We start from the raw sequence: 23812 nt of genomic DNA, 5'->3' as shown, positions 1-23812 counted from the left end.
AAAATTTGGTTAACAGTCCCAGTGATGTTGTTCACTTATGAAAGCACTCATGGAATGTCTCTCGTCCAATCAAATTACTCGGTCGGAACTAACTGTTGTATCATTTGTGGTCGATGAAAGTTCCCAGGTAATTTCCAAACAAACCAATTTACTTTAAATTCAAAACCGGACAATGGAAAACTGTGAAAAAATGCTTATTGAACTGAGAATCAACAACAAGAATTTCGACAATAGGATGGTTTTTGTAGCTCTACATTTCCAAAAACACAATATTACTTCTAATGTGAATAGGCTGAAAGCATGCTAAGTAATACACACACCCTGCATTCCAATACACATACTTTTTTCTTTTTATTACACTACATACTAAAGTACAGAAGAGTTTAAGGGCCACAGGAGAGAAAAAAAATCAGATGAAGAAGATTTTCTTTTCATTATGTCTAGAAATGTCAAGGATAAAGACGAATACTCCAAAATGCTATTGGAGTTAGTGGGGCATTTATGTATTTTCAGCATACTACAATTGATGTGCATGTATTGGGACATCCTAAATCTTTTTCTGGCATACTAAATAGTAGGGAAGTATGGGGATTGGAACGCAGGGACAGTATATTCCCACATCTATGGTACCACTGTTTACAACACGTACTGATGCCGCTGACAAAGTCATGGAAGAGCGCGTAGGTGAAGAGAGGCTCCGGCAGCTCCCTGAAGTACATCTTTAGAGCTCCTGTCGTCACATGGAAATCCTCCCACTTTGAGTCCGCTAGGTTCACCTTCTCATCTGGACACAAACACAAACCCTTCACAGTAAGAGCGCTACTCACAGACACTTAGACACAAGTAGTTTATGTTACCAAAATAAAAACAGCCACAAAGTCGAGTTACAATACTTCAAAATAACCTTTCAGTGTTTCCGCAGTGTTGTTTTCTCTCTCTGATATTGAAGAGAAATTCCAGAGTCATGTCATAATACTTAAAGGTGCTACGAGGAACTTTTAAAAATATTTTTGAAACAGTCTTATTTTTCCTCTGATGATCATAAATTACATGTAACAGCAAACGAGACCATCAGTGCAAATAATGCTAATTTTATATAGTTTTTCGTAATGCCTTTGTCGGGGTATGCTCACCCATGAACAACAGCTAGCGTAGTAAAAACACTACCGCTTTTGTCCAAAGGGGGTGCAAGACTTAACAAACAGAAAGTTCCTCGGAGCACCTTTAAATAAACTTTCTGTGTTTTTCAAATTTTTTTTGTTGTCTTGTTTTTCTCTCTCTTTCTCTCTCGCTCACTCGATTTTGAAAATAGCTGTTCCAGAAAACAGTAACTTACCGTGATTTACAGCAAAGCGTAGTTTTTGTATGACAGCCAGGTTCCCACTGACTCTGTACAGTCCGTCTATACACAGACCTGCAGGAAAACATTGATATTAGTTTAGTCAAATCTGCAAATGATTTTTACTAATGCAGTTATCTATAGAAAGACCACAGACGAGTATTAGGCCTCTGGGATAGGAATTATTTTGTTCTCCATAATGTACTTTTTTAAATTCATTTTTATATTGTTTACAAAAAAAAAAAAAGTTGTACGATGTTGCAAATGTAAAAAATAACTTCCCAGAGTAATATATGGTCCTACAATAAAGTATATATATATAAAAAAAACATATTGTACTTTGTAAAAACAAGTCGAAATCTTAACAATAAAGTTGAAATAGAATTTTGTGAATAAAGACGACATGTTCAGAATAACCTTGACAGTTCCAGACTTCGGTAAAGTTATAAAAGATGTTGACAGATTCAAACTGCCGGGATCAATAACTCACAAGCAAAATGTTATTAAAACACAAACGATGCATCCTTGCCATGATGGTAGTAAGGCAGAGAATGGGGCAACCACTTCATTTTTTACTGACAAAACAAGACGTCCTCTAAGCTCCACCAAATAATATATGGCTTTCTATGTGCATCGGACTGTTACAAAGGGCAACACAGAAGAGAACAATATTCAATACCTTCACTCTTATACAGTGCAGTGCACTTTTGTCCTTTTTTTTTGCTGCTCGAGAAGTTTTGTACAGAAGCGCTGATCCAAACAACAACTTCACACACTTGGCAATTACACACACACACACAAACACACACACACACATACACACGCACTTGGCACTGGACTCATTTGTGTCTCAGCAATACAGCTGCCAAGTTTTAAGGCGATTGGATGGACAGTTGGCGTGATAATAAAAGCTTACACACACACAATGACACACACACAATGAGACACACACAATGAGACACACACACACACACACACACACACACACACACACACACACACACACACACACACACACACACACACACACACACACACACACACACACACACACACACACACACACACACACACACACACACACACACACACACACACACACACACACACACACACACACACACTTTGTATTTGCTTTGAGCACCAGGAAAAGTTGGAAACAGCCAGAACAAGATGACACAACATGTGTTATCATTAGGCAGTAAACTCCGCCCTGTAATAAAACTAGAATTATTTCCTTCCAACTCTGAACTATTATAACTCACCATTATTCTCCACGTGGTCGATACACATGCGGACAAAGCTCGGCACGGTGCTGTTTTCCCTCTGACACAAGTCGTCTAGACTGCAGCCGAACACCTGGTCTGAACACACGGACAGAGAGACAGAGGAAATACAACAGTCACAAATTGAATGGATTGCTGCTGTATTTATACAGCTCTGGAAAAAATTAAGAGACCACTCCAAATGTTCAGTGTTTTACTATTTATAGGCATATGTTTGAGTAGAATGAACATTTTTGGTTTTATAATATAAACTACTGACAACATTTCTACCAAATTCCAATACATTTTGTGTCATTAAGAGCATTTCTATTAAGTAATGTAGAGATGAAGATTTAAGAAAAATCCAGACTGGTCTCTTAATTTTTTCCGGAGCTGTAAGTATTGTTGTTGATGACTGTTAGTGGTAATATGGCACACTGGTATGGGTGAGATAATCTTGCACATTGCTCTTAGTGTTAGGCTTAAAATGTCCGCTCTCTCTCTCTCTCTACCTTTGATGTATCCCTTGTCCCTGACTGACTGCAGCGTTGGCCGTCGCGTGAGGAACTTCTTGAGCTTGTGTCTGGTCTTCTTGTTGTCGTTGCCGTCGACGCTGGAGGAACTCTTCATGGCTGAGGAGGAGAGGTATGACATCACAGAGTTATCCACCACTCGTCTCAATGCACTGATCGCCATGACGGCAACACAATGTTTAGAGCAAATCGGACTGATAAGCTGTTGTTTTAAAGGGTGAAACAGGGACTTTGGACTCTATGCTTTCATTTTCAAACATGTCAATGTCAAAGTCAAAGTCAAATTTATTTTTATAGCACATTTAAAAACAACATCAGTTGACCAAAGTGCTGTACAAGATACAATACAAAACAACTTTAAAACATACATGAAAAAAAAAACGTAGGAGTGTCAAAGTCTCAACTTGTGGTAAAGGCCATGTAAATATGTATACAAGTTTCGAGCAGTTTCTTTTGCTGTATGCGGTTCATTGTTAGTAGATATCACTTTGATTACCTCTGTCCACTTGCCCGAATATTATTTTATTTATTTTCTTAACTGGTTTGGAATAAAAACATTTCCAACTCAAAGTTTTGAGTGAATCAAACTGATAAGCATTTGTTTTATACGGCAACACATGAACTTTGCACTCATTGCTTTCAATTTCAGTCTTATATAATGTCTGTTAAACCCTGTTCACATTTGCATTTTTAGAGATTTTCTTGCTGTCATAATCTTTGATAATTTTTTTTATCAGTTTTACCAACATTTTAATATCTTAATTTCCTTTTTAAATATCCTAACATGGTACAGTTTGTGTTTATACATTTATTTAACCGTTTTAAACACCAAACCGACCTCTGCTTTTCTTTGAGTCTCTGTGATCCTTCTCCTTGTCATTCTTATCAGAACCGGGCGACTCCGGCATGTCCTCCTCAATGGCCTCATCGGACTCCCACGCCTACGACACACACACACACACACACACACACACGGAAATAGGATACTGGTTGTAAAGACATCTCTACCTTTGGACTCTCTGTGCAGGAAAGCAACAAACTTGATATCTGGATTACAAGTGAGGCCAGACTGATAAAATGTAGTCAGCCTTAAAACAAGCAACATTCCAACCTCCAGGGTTATTTCTGTTTCAATGCAGGAAAGTTAAATTTTTAGGGTAAATTTGAGGTTTTTTAAAGCATTTTAGTGAGGTAGTAAGGCTTTTGAAAAGTCATAAACCTAATAATTTTTCTAATATGTCTACTCCTCATCTAATGTGAGTGAGACAGGGATACTTTTAATACGATTGGGCAGGTTTATAGGCTCCGATAGGGCTGGCACAGGCAGACATTTTGTGCCTGGTTCAAAGTGTGTGTCCTCACATGACTGCTGATGGTTTCCTGTAGATATCGGAACCAGTCGTTTATAACCACGTCGTTTTCTGATTGGATCAGCAACTCGGTGCCCTGACGAGTCTTCAGCTGTAAACAGGGAGAGAGACACAAATACATGATTATTTTTGTATTATTAAATAAAAAGAAATTGAAGATGGATGACAAATCTGTCACCTCTAAAACGTGCTTCTTGCTGGACTTGTCCTTGGAGGCCCAGTCCACTGATCCGCCCCTCAGATCCACAGTGAACTCTGGTTTGGACTGACTGGCTCCGAACTGCACAGAGAGGACACACACACACACACACACACACACACACACACACACACACACATCACAGGAGGGCAGGTTAACACACAGAGGGCCTCTTCATATACTGTATGCATTCAATGTGTATTTAACAATTGAACAATTTGTAAAGATGATGATTTGTATAATGACAAATTGTTTTTAAAATTTGTTCTGTAAAAACTTTTGACACCGTTATGTTGTAAAAAAAACGAAATAGGAAGATCGAACAATCTACATTTTAGTTTTTTAAAAGATGCAAAATATGCACAATTAGTCAGATATCAACTTTTTATTTTTTTATTCGTTATACAAAAACATTATTGTTTTAATGTAAGTAATCAACTGACAGAGTTTCATGATGATATCTAGAAGTAAAAAATTTAACCCTATTCACCTGCCGTGTCTCGCCAGAAATTTAATCACCAAAATTTAAAAGAATAACTAAATTCACAGTCCAACTTATAACCATTTATTTGGCCTTGAGAGCTCATTAATATCAGATTACTTTTTTTTTTTTTGCATAAACTTAAAGTATCACATAAGCAAATCAGTCTGGTGACTTCTGCTCCCCCAAACCAACGCACAGTTAACCCCGTCCCCCCATGTCGCGCTCTGTCCGTGTAAACAGACCGCCATCTAATAAACGCCTGAACTTCACAACTTCTAGATTCGCAAGAAAAAACTACTTTTTCTCATTAAAGCTAGTGGGTCGTGAACTCCATCCTGCTTTTTGAGGCTGAACCGTTTCTTAATTGCCTCTAATGATACATGATGTATGATAAATATGCCCATATAAAGTGGAGTCAACGAGGAGAACCATTTTTTATCCTAAAATAAGGACACGGTAATATTGGCCTTAATCCTCGCCACATGCCAGCGTACGGAACAGTATTAGGGCCACGGGAAAGATTCATAAAAATTAAAATTAAAATAATGAATTATGCACTGCCCGGGAAAAAGAACTAAATGCTTAAAATATAGTTGAAAGTTTGAGAATAAAGAGGGCTTACAAAGTGGAGAATAAACTCGCCAATTCAAGACGGCTGTAAAGTTCAAAATATATTGAAAGATTCTAACGCCATGGATCAATAACTCATAAGCAAAACGTTATTTATTATGAATAAGTTTCATAATACATTTCTACAAAGTCTGTTCTGAAAAAAAATGCCAATAAATTCTATACACTGGACCTTTGAGTATAATTTTGAGATATGTGGACTTACTGTACTGGAGTAGTTAATGTTATGCCTTTTTATCCTTCTACTCCACTATCAATGAAGAGTGAAGTCCTCCTGCATCCACACTATTTTTCCCTATTACATTGTCTGTTATATTGTATGGAATGTGAAGCCCACTGAGGCAAATGTAAATCTGTGATAATGGGCTATACACATAAAATTTGATTTGATTTGATTTGAATATTTCTATGTACTTTAGTCTAGACAGAATCTTGCAGCATTGATAAAAACACTACGGGTTCCTGTCACTCACCCAGCTTGTCCCGCCCCCTTGGCCTTTAGCGAATAGCAGCGTTGATCCCTGGAGCACCGTCCACGAAGACGTCCAGTTCTTCCTGCAACAGATAGTTCATACACACTGTCAAATAAGTGCTTTCTGGGTAATGCCATCAAGTACCATGAGATTTATCATCTTTTATATAGTATAGTTATATCAGAAATGATATGAATAATTAAATAGACAGGTAACCATATATTGTAAAACTGCTTTGTGTTAAAACAATATTGAACACTAATGTATGTGAGCATATGGTCTTATTTTATTGAATATAAAGTGCATTTCTTTTTAATATATTCCTTAAAGGAGGTGTCCATCAGCTTGCACTCTTCTTCTTCCTTGTCTTTGTTGACACATTAATGTATGTCTTACTTGCCACCACCAATTGAATTGTATTGCATCACTTGTGAGCTCATACATAATATGTGGGAAAACAGGGACTTTCTCATAAAAACATATCTCCATAAGGCTGCCAGAAGTATAACTATATATATTATATAAAAATAAAATTAAAAAATTAAAAATTAAATTGAAATTGAAATTAAAACAAAAAATAAAAAATAATAAAAACAAAAAACACATTTGAAACTTACTCTGCATAAAACTGTATTTGAGCCAAAGCGTCAGCGCTACTCACCGTACTTTCTTGCCTTGCTCAGTGATCTTTGTCACATTCAGAACGCCGCACTTTTCAGACGGCTGGGGAGAAGAACACATAATACACACTCAGAAACAGCTTTTTTAAAACTTATAAACCACCACCACATCAAACAAATATACCCGCCACCAGAAACGATCACAGCTTTAAGCTAAGAGGAAAAAACAACCTACTATAATTATACAGTAGCCACTCAAGAAAAGGCCAGTGAATAAATGGCAGAAGGTTCACATTGAAATCTGATGAAAATAATTACTATATCACATTACAAAAGTCAAACCAATGGATTCTTGGTCAAACTTTTGATGTAGAGATCGTATTTCACATTTTCACACACAGGGAAGTGTATTGGTCACCACAGACAATTAATGCACCCAGGAAATAACACATCGATTGAGCCAATGATCCTTGGCGAAAAAAAAAAAAAAAAAAAAAAAATTCTAGTTCAACGCTTATTTACAGGGAGTCTACACAGGCTCAAATTAAAATCTCTTAAAGGGACACTGTGTAAAATGTTAAGTAATTCATTAGCTCAAATTAATATCTTCATTCATAAATATGTCCTCATTGGTGCAAAATCACCTCTGCCAATAATCGGAATTATCCTCCTGAGCGGAGAATTACAAATATTAATGTTACATTTTGTCCATTGAGCGGGCAAGTCGTATGGAGGAATCCATGTTTTTGGAATGTCATCAGGTGCATTGTTTAAAATGTAGAATTGTTCTTGTCCTTGAAGGTCACTGTAGCTTCGGTTATTATTCAAAAGGGGTGGGGTTACCCAGGGAGCGTTGCATTCTAGATCTTTCTAGAACTTTCTTGATGATGTCACATTACACAGTGTCCCTTTAAAGCTTTAGATATACATATTTTAATGTTACAAATATCATAATTTGTGATATGACTAATAAAACAAATATATTGCAAATGATTGAAAATTGCAGTAGGTCATATTGCGATTTCGATTCAAGTTCAATTAACTGCACAGCCCGAGTAGAAACCCTGCAATAAGCCTCAACATATTGTCCCTGTCTACAACCAAAGCCCCAGATTAACCCTGGAGGTAAAAGGTCTAGAGGCTGCTGTGTACTAACAGAGGAGGGGGACTTGGGAGATGAAGGGCCGGAGTCAGAGTCAGGAGAGGGGGGCATGGGACCCATAGGAGCGTCCTAGTGTGGAGAGACATGGATGAAAACGTAAACACAGACAGACACACACACAGACAGACACACACAAACACAGACACAGACACAGACACACACACACACACACAGAAACACACACACACACACACACGTCACAACAGCGGGTTAATGAGACGATGATGAGAGGTTAAAGAGAGGCACGGCCGCTTAAAAGAGTGTGATGGCAATTAGCGGTGAGATTATGAAGCTGCAAATTGTGTCGAGTGCCTGTGTGATTTCCTGGAGACGTGAATGGATTATTAATTAGGAGTGGAGGCGGGTATTTATCAAGATGTCTATATGCTGCTATACTGCAAACCACTTAATTGTCAGCAGTTTTGAAGGTAAATCACTTCTGCATCATCGTAGCCAAAACCCTCAATTACAAAAAGTTAATTATTGAAGGTGCAGTTTCTCAGAATCAGAATCAGCTTTATTGGCCAGGTTTGCGGCAAGGAATTTGACTTGGTAACCATTTGCTCTTAAAGTACAAAATACTAAAAATATATATAAAAAAAAATACTGTGTTAAAAACACTATTATGAATTTACAAAAAATGTATCTGACATGATTCAAATGAAGAGGCATCAAGAGCTCAGGGAATCAGCTGAAAGAAATTGAGAATTGGACATAAAGATGGAAAAGTAATTGCTGTGTATTATTATCATATGTATCATGCAATCTGATTGTATGCTTGGATTGAAGGTGAAGTCAGCGATTCTGGAGCATTCTTGTCATCATTTTTTTTTTGTCGAAATCAGTGAATATCTCTTTACGATCCGCTACCTGTCCATATGTGTGTGAGCTGAAAAAAAAGTCCAGTTTTGAAACGCAGCCTAGGCTCTGTAAACAGGCATGTTGCTAGATACAGTGAGCACCTTAGTTTGCAGAGCCTAGACTGTGTATTGACACTGAATTGTTTTCAGCGCACACACAGTATGTACAAGGTAGTGGATCATAAGGAGATGTCCACTGATTTTGACAAAAAAATCAAGTGTTGTCCAAAATGGCTGACTCCACCTTTAAGGGACATATTATCATGCAATCTGATTGGATGCTTAGAATAAGGGGCAAGGCACTGATTGGTTGGACCGACAGGCGAACTGACTTGATGTTTGTACGGGTGAGGGCGGGCAGATCCTGAGCGTAAACGCCTCGTTTTTATCAGCCGCTGAAAAGTAAAACCACTCTACAACTGAAACTCAGGTTTTCACGTAATACAATGATAATCACCCATGAACACATCTGAAAAGAGCTCTATATGGAACCAACTAATTATATATAACACACTTTTAAAAGGCTCTAAAGAACGCTTATTGTCAAAAATAAATAACTTTGTCAAATCAGTGAATATCACCTCACAATCCGCTGCCTGTCTGTACTATGTGTGTGTTAATACAAATCGTAGGCTCTGTAAAGGGGTATGACGCTAGCTACGGTGGTTCCCTTTGTTTACGTACCCGTTTACAGAGCTTAGGCTGTGTATTAACACACAGTACGGACAGGTCGTGTATCGTGAGCAGATATTCACTGATTTTGAGAAAAAGTGATTTTGAGCAGAAGCATTCTGCAGAATCGCTGACTCCACCTTTAAGTCCATATACACGTAAATATGAACCATTAAGCACAACTGGAAGGTGATGAAAAAATGGAGTATAACATGTTCTTTTTTCTGGCAGTAGTAGTTAGCAATAAACAGTGTTTGAGTTAGTCTAAACAAGTGTCAGTAGGTTGGGTACCTTGTCGTTGGGGTCTTGTACGTAGGCGCTGTGTCTCCACTTGGTGAGTACTATGGGCTCCACGTTTCTCCGGTCCAGACTGTGGCTCTTTGGGGCGTCGGGGAGCTGCGGAGGGGAGTGGGAGTTGTACTGGAAAGGAGAGAACAGGGAATCATACTGTATCAATAGGCTACATGTTTTTATTTTTTTTTTATTTTTTTTTATAATTCACATATCTTTTACATTTTCACAGACAGTACTTGCATGTTTACTCGGTCACAGGATACAAGAACACAGAACACACATTTCAATACATGTTTTTATTTGAAATAACAATGTGTAAACAAAAGGGCTTCGATTTTCTTGCCCATAGCCGGTTCGGGTCGGTTTAGAGGTCAAATAAGGGTCAGTTTTTAAATTTTATTTTTTAATCTTTTTAAATTAGGGACGGGATTTAGGACTAGGAGTAAGATATGGTGTGATAACCGCAATTGTTATACATATATTGACAACTTAACCTTAATAACTTTTAGTTTTTTGGGATCCTAATAAACACACTGTTTGGTTATTTAATACATTTTTATGTGTTGTGCTCATTAAGTTCTCATCTTGAACATATTTCAAATGGGAATTGTACTTTAAAAATGTAATTATAGCCAACTCATTAAAAATGTTGCATTTTAATAATGTTGCTTTATATAATTGGCAACTGTCTTATGGTGGGGCCTCAATTTTTCTATTTTTTTAATCTAGTTTTTACACAAAATGCATTGATTAGTCCAACGAAAATAATTATCTAAATGGATCCATAATGAAAACAATCATTAGTTGTGGCTTAGTCATTATGAGCCGCCCAGTACACCATTAAGTTTGTTCAGTTTGATGAATAGCTTGAGAGTCTCTTACCTTTGGCAGCTCCCACTCCGACCGTGAACCGTCTGCACTGTAGTAATACGGCCGGCCTTGGTCATCAACGTGCTTTAACCACTAAGGGTACACACACACACACACACACACACACACACACACACACACACACACACACACACACACACACACACACACACACACACACACACACACACACACACACACACACACACACACACACACACACACACACACACACACACACACACACACACACACACACACACACACACACACACACACACACACACACACACTAATTATAAGAGTGAGTCCTGACTTTATCCAAGGATCTTTGCCATTACATTCAAACCTATTGACCAATGCACTTATTTTTAATCTTCTTCATCATATGAAAGGTTGCAAATAGATCACAATGCTGTGGTAAGTATTGTATACTCTTGTTTCAACTCTTAGATTAAGTCCAACAGTACAGACCAATGTTGTGAACATCAAACATTCATTTCACATTAATGTTAATTGTGTAACTTTTTTTAATCGTAGTGTTTTACAACACCAGCGCCTGCTGTCCTAATATCTTTTGCTAGCCCGTGCCTGGCAGTACATGTGTTTGTTTAGGAAGTCAGTGAAAAAGGGGTCACAGCATGCAACATAAACTATGATTTAGAACCCTTCTGGAAACACAGGTTTTTCTGGTCTGCCGGTGGTAAATTGTTTTGCCGGAGTACCTGGGAAACCTTACCCTAGCAAAGGCATTAATAAAAACTATACAAACATAGCATTCTTTGCACTGATGGTCTCGTTTGCTTTTTTACAAGTCATTTATGATCATCAGAGGAAAAATTAGACTGTTCCTCGAAGTCTATTTAAATATATACTATACATGTATTGTTATTATGTGCAGATGTGATTCTGAATAATGAGCAATTTTGACATGTTCATCCTTTCTCTGGTACTGCTTATCATCTTCATGCTTTTGTCTTACAACTCTGACTAATCAATGCAGCAAAAAAACATCTGAGTCGTGCGCTCTAAAAGGGGAAAAATTCACCATAAAAATGACCTGAATCGTGCTCTTTTGAGATGAAAAAAAATCACCATAAACCAACATAAAAATCCACTCCCACATGCAATCCCAGAAATCACCACCACAGTAAATAGACAGCAGCAGCCTATAGCTTAACCCAGTGCATCCGGGTACCTTCTCATTCGTATGGTCGCTGACGTACAGCGTGTGTCCGTGCTCGTCCGTCTCCTCCGACCAGCCGCGAGGGGGCGAGCCGTACTGACTGTCTGATTGGCTAGAGTAGGTACTGAAGCAGGTGTCCTCCGATGACACGGGCTGGTATCGACCAATCGTGAGCGAGAGAAAAGGTAGGAAAGCAGGCGAGAGCGAGAGAGGCGTGGTCTAGCGTTTTTAAAGCAAAGAGAGAGAGAGTGAGAGCGAGAGAGAGAGGGAGAGGAAGAGAGGGGGAGAGAGAGGGAGAAAGAGTGGGAGAGAGAGAGGAGAGAGAGAGAAAGAGAGAGAGAGGGAGGGAGCGAGAAAGAGAGGGAGAGGGAGACAGAGAGAGAGAGAGAGAAGGAGGGAGCGAGAGGGAGAGAGAGAGAAAGCATCTTTCACCATGGAGTTACAGAAGAAAAAGAGACAGTCATGCAACCCACAACCAATACATTCATTAGAAGATATCCCAACACCCATTTAAGGTGGAGTCAGCGATTCTTGAGATTTTTTTTATGCTGAAAACAAGTCCAGTGTTGATACACAGCCTAGGCTCTGTAAACAAAGTGTTTGTAAACAAAGGGTGGGGCCACTGTAGCTACAGCAACATACTGGTTTATAGAGCCTAGGCTGTGTATAAAGACTGGATTTTTGTTCAGCACAGAAAGATGAAACAGGTGAGGAGAAATTCACTGATTTTGACCAAAAGTGATTTTGACGAAGAAGCATTGTCCAGAATCACTGACTCCACCTTTAAAACAGTCCAGAGAACCAGAGGAGCATGACAGAGAGCTGAAATCACTGATGTTCATAGTCGATTGTTTGAGCAGTGTGGTGTAGAACTAAAACCTGGCTGCTGCAAGTGTGTGTGCAGAATACATTAACTGACAGTTACTGCTTTGAGCCTGTAGGTGGCAGTGTGGTGAAACCATTTCATGTAACAGAAACCCATTCAAAATCAGAATAGACTCCCACATGATTCAGGCTAATCAAAAAAAGTGTTCATGTCATGGTTCAATTTCCATAACGCTGCATATTCCATGATGAGGCATAAGGCTCCATGGCCTTTTTTATTCATAGTTTTTCAAGGACCCATTATTCTGGTGTCAACATCAATGTATAATCTTTTTGAGTAAAACAAATAAATAAATTCTCTCAGTGTGACAATTCAAATCTACCACAACAATCAGTCAGTGTTGACATTATTGAACAATTGTGACTAAGTATATATAAATTGGAGGGGTGAGCTTAAATGTAATTTCCATTGCCATGTGTGTGACTCACCTTGCATGTGTGTGTACTTGACAAAATAAAGACTTAACTTATATGTGTGCATGTTCTTGCAGTTTATTTGGTGTAGTTTGGGAGGGTAATACTTAAAATATATTTGTTAGAATAAGGGTGCAGAATTCATTAAATCTGAAAATAAGAGTTTCCTTGAGAGTAAAGGTTAAATCAATGCCAATGTATAGTGTTGTCGGTTTGTTATACACTTTGGTTCTATAGGCAAGATTCAACCAATCAGATTTGACTGTGTGCATATTTAGCCATGGACATCCCTAGTATCTAAGTTTTTTTTCTTTTTTCTTATGTATCTTATATGTTGCTCAACTGATGTTGTTTTTAAAAGTGCTATAGAAATACATTTGACTTTGACTTTTGACTTTAATATCTACACATGAACCATCTATGAATGCCCCATACGGTACCTCTGATAGTCTTTGTGGTATGCTATAAACTTATAGGCAAAAATCAACCAACAGATTTGACTGTGTACATATTTAGCCAGGGACGTCCCTAGTATCTACTTATGTGTGTGGAGAGTCCCAAACTGGATTTTGTTGTGTTTTACAATGACAATAAGAATAAAATCCAACTATCTACATATGTGTGTGGAACCCTCTATGAATGAATGGCCCATACCTCTGTGCTCTCTCCGGCGCTGTGTGTATCCCCTCTAGAGCTGCCCGTGCTGGGCTCCCGAGCTCTGGGCGGCTTCCACGTCCTCTCCTGGGTGGAGCGGTTGTAGTAGTAGTGCCGGCCCTCCTGGTCCTTGTACGTCTCCCAGTCTGCGAGCACGTGGAGCGGGGAACCGGACGGGTGAGGGGGCTGTTTGGTGTGGGTGATCTTCAGCTCCTGGAGGTTCTCGTAGACGGGCGAGTCGCCGCGGCCCTGGCCTGGTGAAGGGACGGGCTGATGGAGGGAATAAAAGGGAGAGATGGGTTTAATTGTATGTATGTAACTGTATTTAAACAGGGACAATGTACACAAGAACCATTAATGGATTGGATTTATATAGCGCTTTTCAAGGCACTCAAAGACGCTTTACAGGGTTCCAGGTTCCATTCATTCACACAGTCATACTGGTCATTAACCTTGTTTAGATCAAGCATTGTACCAGGTTTTAGCAAGCTGCTATTTTCCACCTGTAGTGCCATATGCAAAATAATCACAGCAGCAGTCATTGGCAATGCAATTCTTAAGTCTCAGGCTCCTCTCAACAATGCGATATAGAAGAAAAAACACAAGTGAAGAGAGCAACACTTGTGCAAGGACACAGTGCAGATAGAAAGTGTAGAGATAAGGTCCACCATATAAATAAGTACATTTAGAATACAAAAACAAATAAAATGTATATTAAATGTAGATGAAAGAGAGAGAGAGAGAGAGAAAGAGAGAGAGAGAGAGAGAGAGAGAGAGAGACACAGAGAGGCAGAGGCAGAGGTGGAACTGTGAGTCATCCGTGAGTGGATTTCAGTCCGTTATATAAAATCAGGGGAAAGTTCCTGGACAGCGAAGTGAAGGGCCATGATGGAAGAGATTCACAGCGTTCACAGAGAAAATCAATAGCTGCTTCTCCTGCAGGCCGGCAGATACTTTGATCTAAAAACACCTTTCAGAAAAAAACACCTCGCCGCATACATCAAGCAGCTCGCCCACACACTGTTAAAGGTGGAGTCAGTGATTCTGGAGAACACTCGTTGTCAAAATCACTTTGTAGTAATCAGTGGATATCTCCTCACAATATGCTACCTGTACATACATACTGTAAACAAAGAGTATGTAAGCAAAGGTGGCCCACCGTAGCAAGCAGCATGCACGTCGTTTACAGAGCCTAGACTGCGTATTTATCTCAGATCAGAAGTAATCGCTGACTCCACCTTTAATGCATATTGAGCTCCACGTGGAGTCAATCAACTTATCTTATAGTTGTTTCTGCTTAGCATGGACTGGCATTTAAGAATAGAGAATACGGGCGCTCCGGTGGCGTAGTGGATAGAGCGCGTACCATATCGGCTCCGGGCCTTCGTTGCAGTGGTCGCGGGTTCAAATCCAACTCTGTGCTGTCTAATAAAGCTTGAAAATGCCAAAAAGTAATTAAAAAAAAAAAATAATAATAGAGAATACTTCTAAATGTCTAATAAATATTCTGCCATTTTTGACCATATATGAGTGAAGCATTGAATGAACTCAGTAGAGGAGTAGGACAGGGGAAGGAAGTGCTGTTATATAGAGTGGCATGGACTCATGTCAGGTAGAAATACAGAAGTAAAACTGCTGATCAAGACGCATCTTGAACTTCGGGCGGACAGTTTGTCCAGGCACATCCTTTTCATAATATTGTGGTTTAACAAGAGTGAATGTGGGGTATGAATCACAACACTATACGGACAACTAAAGTGAATACATTTCCTGTATTATTTTATTTTTTTAACCTTTATTTATACAAGTAAATCCCATTGAGACCGGAGACTCTTTTTCAAGGGAGACCTGTTTCCATTCCCACGTTACCATTCACACACACATTCATACACCGATAGCAGCAGGCTAACTATCGACATTCACACGAGGCAAGGTGGGTGAAGTGTCTTGCCAAAGGACACAACAACCGTGACACAGGTGGCAGGACGGTAATCGTACGGCCAACCCCATTGATCATTGGCCGACCCGCTCTACCACCTGAGCCACAGTCGCCTTACAAACATTAGCAGTACAGCTAGCCAGCATGCCTCCTCTTAACGACAGAGCATCCTTCTTCAAAAAAAAAAAAACCCTGACGCACCACTGATCCAATAATGGGCTGTTTGTCATGTTTATTTCATGCTGGCTTTACAATAAGAAGCTGCTTGGCTGAATAGAGCGCTGGTGCAGAAAGAGTCATCAATAATGACAGTGCCCCGAGGCCTCCTAACACTGGCTCTGTGATGTTTTTATTGCACCAGGGATCAATAGGGATGAAATATGCACGAGGCGAACAAACAGCTGTAGGCACCCAGGACAAATCGAATATTCAGTGGACTAGAATGAGCCTGATAAGTTTGCCGTTGCTGTTATATGATCTCACAGCACTGGAAAAAATTTAAGGTGGGGATATTATAGATAGTGTTTTCTTTAATGTTATTTATTGTATCTGTTTTTAAAAGACTTGAGGAGCTAGCAATAGACAGAAAGTACCTTGAAAGTAAAGAAAAAATAAGGACAATGTCTCTGCAGAGGACTAGACCTCCAAAGTGAAAGACAACTTTTACTAGAAATGCTCAGTAATGCTATTGCGCAAAATAGTAGACAGTGACGCAGGTTGAAGCTTGAAAGTTAAGAAATGCTATATCAGTGAAAATGTATAAAATATATATTACCTCTGGCGGTGAACAACTAGTGAACACATCGTCCTCTATGTGTGGTGATATCGCCCGAAAGAAACTTCTCCTCAAACGGACTAGTGCCATTGTCCCCGCTTTATATTGTTTAAAGATTGTCACTGTCATTGACTGGCCACACTGTTCTGTGCGGTCTTCCTGTATACTGCTGAGTGCGCATGTGATTCAGTCAGTGCATGGATCAGTCTAAGGGGAAGTCCTCGTGGTCATAACGGTTTTGAAGTTAGTATCCCACTTCAGTGCCAACCACCAAAACCACCTTAGTCCACCAGAAGAGGTTGTGGAATTAACTTTTACTTAAGTGGTAGGACACGTCATAAACCTTACACCAAACTGTTTTAAAGGGTGTTTATACACAGAACTGTAGAGTTGAAATACACAGGGTGTCTTTAGTTTAAACTCATTTAATCAGTCATAAAATTGCATGAAAAAAATTAAAATTCAATTATTATAAAGCATTTGGTGGCATAGGTGCCATAACTTTTCTTGTCCGACCAAACCTTGGCAGGAATCTTATATATTTTTTTCTTAGCAAATACAGATACCATCATACAAACTACTTAAAAAAAACAGTAAGAAGCTGAAGATAGTTTTAAGAAGGATCCAAAGTATATAAACAAGGAGAACAGTGCTGAAATTGTATGTTGTTTTGCAGTGAAATATCTTATATCCTCAAATGGAAACTAGACAGCACTTTCAAGACGCCAGACAGATTTGTTTATAGACCAGAGGAGTTGTGAAACTCTGTCAGTATAAGGTTCATGCAACACTAATGCCTCATTTCCACCGAGTAGAGCGGGTCGGGTCGGAGTGGTTCAGTCCGGTTATTTTGGCTTTCCATTTGCCAAAAGTTAGGGTAGGGTACGGATATTAAAGCTGTAGTCAGGTCTTCCAATGACACTAGCAGTATGGGCTATGTCAAATAACAAGAAACTCATTATGTAACTAAAGGCTGCACTGCCAGGTTGGGCCTGATTAAAAATGCATGAGGTGTCTCTCTTGACTCTATTATAGCAGCAGTATATTCCTGGGCAGCTGGTGTTGGACATCTGGTACGAACAGATTGACCATCTAATCAATACTGAGCTGAAAACCACTGAGCTGCAGTGGGACATTAAGAGCTTGACCCTCGTACATCAAGGGCTCTCTTTGAAAGGGCACTGTGCTTCGGTAGAGGTTGGCCAGGTTGTACAAGTGTTATCATGTACTATTGAGACTTGAAGTGGTGCTGCTGGAGCCGTTTGGGGGTTTGTGGGTCTGAAATGAAAAGTTTGAAAATCCTTGATTGTAAAAGGGCAGAAGGAAAGATGTGAAAGTGTCAAGGTTGAGTCATCAGCAACATGACCATCACGAGGAACTCAATTGGTTAAAAAATGGGGTCAGAAGTTCAGGGAATAAATGTGTAAAATGTCAATGTAAAGAAATGTAAAGAGACAAGTCAACTATGACTTTCAAGGAGCATTTTGGGAAGATACACTTTCAAATTATGCTTCTAATAATGCACTATTCTGGATCAATGTTCAATGAATTTAGTGACAATGACATGGCAATTTGTTCCCAATTGCAATGGTGGCAAAGGTTTTTTGGTTTCCTTGATTTTGTTGAGGCCGTATTGAGTCACATCGTGTTGTGTTCAAGCGCTGTAAAATAAGTATTTTGCAAAAGGTAACTTCTTCATGATAAGGTCAATGAAATCTTGTAAAATGAAAAGTAAGGCCAGAGACTAAAACAAATAGGCTACAGTTGAAGTACAAACAGGCATTACATGACTGTAATACCATACTGGGGTAGAATTTTGGGAAAAATTTATCAGAAATTGGCCAATCCTAATGGCTATCACATAAACATATAGTATTATTCAATTATCTAATATCAGACCAGTAAACCTCAATCACACCAGAATTCAACTACATCCACAAAACAACACCTACAGTACTGTCTACAGTCAGAAGCACTGAAGGCAGCAGCTTTATCAACAGTTGTGATTGCCGCTCAGCATACATACTCCATACTACATTCTCCTAATTTCCAATTTCAGGCTGGAGCGAGAGTTAATCAGTAGAGAATGGGAACTTGGGGACGGAGAGTGACGCTGCCCGCTGCAGATAGCAAAACCTGCAATGTCTTATCTAATGCTGCCGGCAGCTCAGCAGTGGAATAATAATCGACTGGTCCACTGTTCTTTAGCCGGAGAGAAGAAGAAAAAAAAATTGTGAGAGCCAGAGACGAGATATACAGAGAAATGGTGGAGGACTGTGTGGACTCACTGCTGAAGGCGCTGAATGCATATGAAGCTAAGATTAGACAGTTAAATGGCTGCAGATGCTTTGGTATTACATGGTTTATATTTAGACGAGGCTGGTGTGAGATTCAGAACGCCGCCTTGTTCATTTTATGATTCAGATAAAGCTTTTTCTGTTGCAGCAAATGCCAAGTAAAGCCTTGCCTGAGTCAATGGGATACATACAATTACAATGATCTTTAAGATACAGAAGACCAACTCTCACCTTTATTTTGGAGTAGCAAATGTTTCATAAAAAGCCACAAAAAATATGGCTGGACAGTCGAAAAAAAATATTTCAGAAAAGGTATATATTTTGCATATTATGTTTCCAACTACAAGGTGATTCATTTTTAACTGAACTACCATGAAAAAAAAAACACATTTTCCACCAAGTTTAAGCTGTGTCAAGCCTATCCAATAACTGAATTTGTGTTTATCCGTTAGTTATGCACCAAAAACATGAGATAGATCACACAGTTGACCAAAGGTGAAGGCACCAGTGTCCTTTAGGTGGCAGCCTGTCGACTAGGTTTGTAACAGGGATGGGCCAGAGGAGGTGGAGCTCTGCATGTTCACCTCTCCTCCCCAATTTCTGTTTGACACAGAATAACCTGCTCTGCTGCATACCACAGCTCTCTGGGCCATGCAAACACAAAACATACTGACTCCTGAGCATGCACACACACACACACACACACACACACACACACACACACACACACAAACACTGCCAACCTAGAACTGTGTAGGTTCTACTGATATAGAAAATGTGCAAGTTCACGCACGCCCCCAATACCAAATGTTAGAGAGCACCTACCTGTTTTCCAGCTACTTCCAGCCTATTCAAGCTGTAGTTATTTTAGGGCACAGCTAGCTGTACAGAATATTGGTGTTTTAGCAACATGTTGTACCACATGGCATTATTGTCCAGATCCACAATTATTTTAAAAAGTGACTAACTTTAAAACAAAACATGTGTCTCACACACAAAGGAAAGTCTGCTAGTCAGCTACATTTAGAAAGTTGTCTAAAAAGAGGAAATGTTGGGAAACGTTCCCTACTTATGTTACACAATATATGTCATTTTACTCTTTCTCTGTAACCATGTAAATAACTGCTAAGTTTAGACAAAAGGGAAATTTAGTCCACCCGAACTATGTCCTGTAAGAAATATGCATTTAAAGTCATTTTGAGTGAATAAGTTTAGTTCCTTTCAAATGAGCTCACTAAAAGTAGGCAAGACAGGGCAACTTTGTTTGTATAGCACATTTCATACACACTCAAAAGAGCTTTGGTAAACTGTGTGAAAAAAATAAATGTGTAAGTAAGAAAAGCAGCTACAAAACCGAATGGCCGACTTTATCATTATTAATAAATGTGGACATTTCTATAAAATGACTGTCATTTAATACCAATATCAAATATGGTTCAGGATGGCAGTAGTTCCAGGTGTAATACTTCTTGTGCAAGGCGCTGCATTAATAGCTGGCTGTGGGACAAGTGACAGGTGAAACCAGTCGGGAGGTGTGACGGAGCCTGATCGAAACAGGAAGAGAGGAGGTTGTGTACATGGAAAATGTCCAGGCTGGTTTTCCGTGTCCGATTGCATCACAGATACTAAATCATATTCAAAAGGAATTGGGACGCCTTCCAACTGTGTTGCAGTATGCTTACTTGCTTGTTTAATTTTTATTCATTCGCTTTCCTAATGTGTATTGTGTATTTTAATCTTGCCCCCGTAAAGCACTTTGAATAGCCTTGTGTCTGAATTGTGCTATAGAAATAAACTTGCCTTGCCTTGAGCTGCCTTGCCTATGTTGATGTGTTAAGTCTTGGGTCTATCTATTTTGTCTATTCATATGGAAACAGGGAAGAAGTTGTAGACTAAAATAAATGTTCAGTTAGTAAGATAATTGACTAGGAGGAGCACAATAACGAACAAAAACATAATTCCTGTAGTAAACAAAGGAGTTCCCCCCAAGAGAACCTGAAAGAACCTTAAGCTTGGGAAGTACATTTCTGATCTGAGGTAATGTTACTAAATCTGACTAAAAAGGGAAGAAAAGCCGACCGCAGTGAATACAAACACAATGCAAGTCAACACAAAAAGGCCTTGAACACTGGCACCACCCAAAGCTATTACACAACTCCAGAGAAATTGAGTTCAACAGGAGAAAGAGAGAGACAAAACAATGCAGGGAAAACACAAGGGAAGAGCCTGTGGTTTGTTTTAGCTTCTAAGGACAATATGAAGGACACACCACACGGGTAGCTACAGCTATATAGCTCTGGAAAAAATTAAGAGACCACTCCAAATGTTCAGTGTCTCTCATTTAACTATTTATAGGCATAATGTTTGAGTAGAATGAACGTGTTGGTTTTATAATATAAACTACTGACAAAATTTTTACCAAATTCCAATACATTTTTTGTCATTTAGAGCATTTTCAATAAGTAATGTAGAGATGAAGATTCAAGAAAAATCCAGACTGGTCTGTTAATTTTTTCCAGAGTTGTGTATTTAAATAGCAGCCCTAACAAAGTATCGGCTCATGACTACAAGCACAATCTTGTATAATTTTGATAATAATTTTCAGATGACGTTTAAAGATAAGCCCAATTGAGTGACCTGCCGACAGTAGTTCATAACTCCACTGTTACAACAATGAACTCTGTTGTGTGTTTTAGTGGGTGTTCAGACCCAAAAACAGCACTGTACTTCAATAACAGCCCTGTAGTGATGGGGGAATGTTATTTCAGGTTCCATTGAGACAATTGAGTGCAATCCAGGAATAACAAATCCATTAGTTTGGTTTATCACATGCCAAACACTAATAATATTCTGAAGGAAATTACTTATGTGGACATTTTTAACAGCTGCAATTTTACTGAGGGATCTACTTAAAGGCCTACTTCACCGGTTTGAATATGAAGGTGTATTGAATTCTGAGATCCTATGTAGTATAAATGTGCAAATTTTTTTTTAAATCGGTTCATCCTAGCCTGAGAAAAGGCAGAAAGAGTGTTTTTTTTAACCCTATATTTCTCTTTCTCGTGACATCACAGAAAGAGAAATATAGGGTTAAAAAAAAACTCACTTTGTAAATATTACTGTGATGTCACAGTAAAAGACATCACAGTAATATTTACAAAGTGAGTTTTTTTTTAACCCTATATTTCTCTTTCTGTGATGTCACGAGAAAGAGAAATATAGGGTTAAAAAAAACACTCTTTCTGCCTTTTCTCAGGCTAGGATGAACCGATTTCAATTTTTTTCGCACATTTATACTACATAGGATCTCAGAATTCAATACACCTTCATATTCAAACCGGTGAAGTAGGCCTTTAAGGAATATGATTTTTTTTTTACATGTTTGGTTGGCCTATGCAGCCCATTGCCAGATTATGTTGCAATGCCCTGTGGCAAAAGATAAGCCAGTTAAACTATTTTGCTTGACAACCCTGCATTTTTTTTTTTTTTTGCTGTATGCCTTTGCGTTCGAACTCAATCAAATAAACCAGGAGGCTATGTTTTCCCATGTACGACTAAAAGTTGGTCTAAAGTGAAACAGAGCAGGAATCCATTTTCTATTCTATTATTGGAAAGCAGTATGTCACAACTTTAGTTTTTCGTAGGACACAGTCGATTGGATTAAATTACGTAATGTGCGAAAATACACGAGCACAGAATCAACAGTGACACAGAGAGTGAAAAGGGATTAGTGTTGGCAATGCCCGAACGTAGGAGGAAATGAATATCTCCAGATGTGTGTGTGTGTGTGTGTGTTTTTTAGATTGCCTCGTGTGTGACCATATGCTCGTGTGTCTGGAACAGCATCTGTCTTGATGCTGCTCTGCCCTATCCACGAGGATGGAGGGTATTCCCTGCAGGCTGGGACATTATGCCTGAACCCTGAGTCATCACCAACCAAAAAATAACATTGCAGAAAAGGCTCTTCTTGGTTTTTGGGAGGACATTTTTAACCATAGAGATTTAAGAACTGAGCGGAAAAAGGGGTTCAGTGTTTCTATAGCGACACATTTTCCCTTTCGAGGCTTAAAAGCTTTTTCCAACAGTGATACAAGCTTTTTCAATACATTCTAAAAATGGCTTTATAACAACCTGGCCTTAAAATATGATCCGTGCTGTGTGAAGTTGTTTTCAGAGGATGTTAAGAAGAACCAGTCTGACACACACACACACACACACACACACACACACACACACACACACACACACACACACACACACACACACACACACACAAGAGAGAGCTGACAGCCTCGACTGGACAGTTAATCCTCTTTTCCATCTACCTGACTGGTCGAAACTAATTATGTCAATTCTCCAGCAAGGGGGAAGACTCGAGGGGGTCCTTAAGGACAGCTTTCATATACAGTCAAGTGCGAAAGTTTGTGAACCCCTTGAGCCTTTTGGAATTTTATTTATTTTAACCATTATTAATTCATTTTTATCAATACCAGTATTTTTTATATGAAATAACAGATGTTTGTTTATCAATTCAACATTTTTCTTTTCCAGAAATCAATTGTTAAAACAGATAAAACAAATTATTTGACGAATGTTGTATGTGCAAAAGTTTGTGAACCCTGAGCTGCATTGCTTAAATCGAGCAGGTTGACACAATCAGGTGGGCCAAATTGGTTGATGAAATAGACCAATGTAATGAGAGATCTTTAGGAAAGAAATTGGGTGGCACAAGATAAAACAGAGATAAAACCAGGTCAGTTTAGGCTCACCAAAGTGAACCCATACAGGTCAGACATGCTAAAAGGGAAACAAATCTCAGAGGATCTCAGGAATAGAGTTTTGATGTTGCACATTTGTCTGGGGACAGTTATAAATTCATAAAAAAAATTTG

The 23812-nt window shown here is 38.9% G+C and overlaps 1 protein-coding gene across 3 annotated transcripts in view; it reads right to left on the bottom strand.

The window, feature by feature from the left end:
- LOC307255600 (rho GTPase-activating protein 12-like) overlaps nt 1-23812 on the bottom strand; it is a 58222-nt gene that overhangs the window by 3104 nt on the left and 31306 nt on the right. The window contains exons 3-16 of one of the 3 annotated variants that reach the window (XM_080034317.1): nt 13911-14180; nt 11970-12176; nt 10784-10864; nt 9899-10027; nt 8070-8144; nt 6955-7016; nt 6294-6375; nt 4686-4787; nt 4500-4598; nt 3976-4078; nt 3117-3236; nt 2605-2703; nt 1337-1414; nt 650-784 (exon numbers count right to left, since the gene is read on the bottom strand). In XM_080034317.1, the coding sequence (XP_079890443.1) occupies nt 650-784; nt 1337-1414; nt 2605-2703; nt 3117-3236; nt 3976-4078; nt 4500-4598; nt 4686-4787; nt 6294-6375; nt 6955-7016; nt 8070-8144; nt 9899-10027; nt 10784-10864; nt 11970-12176; nt 13911-14180 (1642 nt within the window). The remainder of the gene's footprint in view (nt 1-649; nt 785-1336; nt 1415-2604; nt 2704-3116; nt 3237-3975; nt 4079-4499; nt 4599-4685; nt 4788-6293; nt 6376-6954; nt 7017-8069; nt 8145-9898; nt 10028-10783; nt 10865-11969; nt 12177-13910; nt 14181-23812) is intronic. The other 2 variants (XM_080034318.1, XM_080034319.1) reach the window with 2 other exon arrangements.

Source organism: Ammodytes marinus, assembly GCF_949987685.1.
Source record: "Ammodytes marinus genome assembly, chromosome: 9".
In the NCBI taxonomy this organism is placed as follows: Eukaryota; Metazoa; Chordata; class Actinopteri; order Uranoscopiformes; family Ammodytidae; genus Ammodytes; species Ammodytes marinus.
Note: the sequence above shows the minus strand (reverse complement) of the source record. Positions and strands in the feature narration are given on the sequence as shown.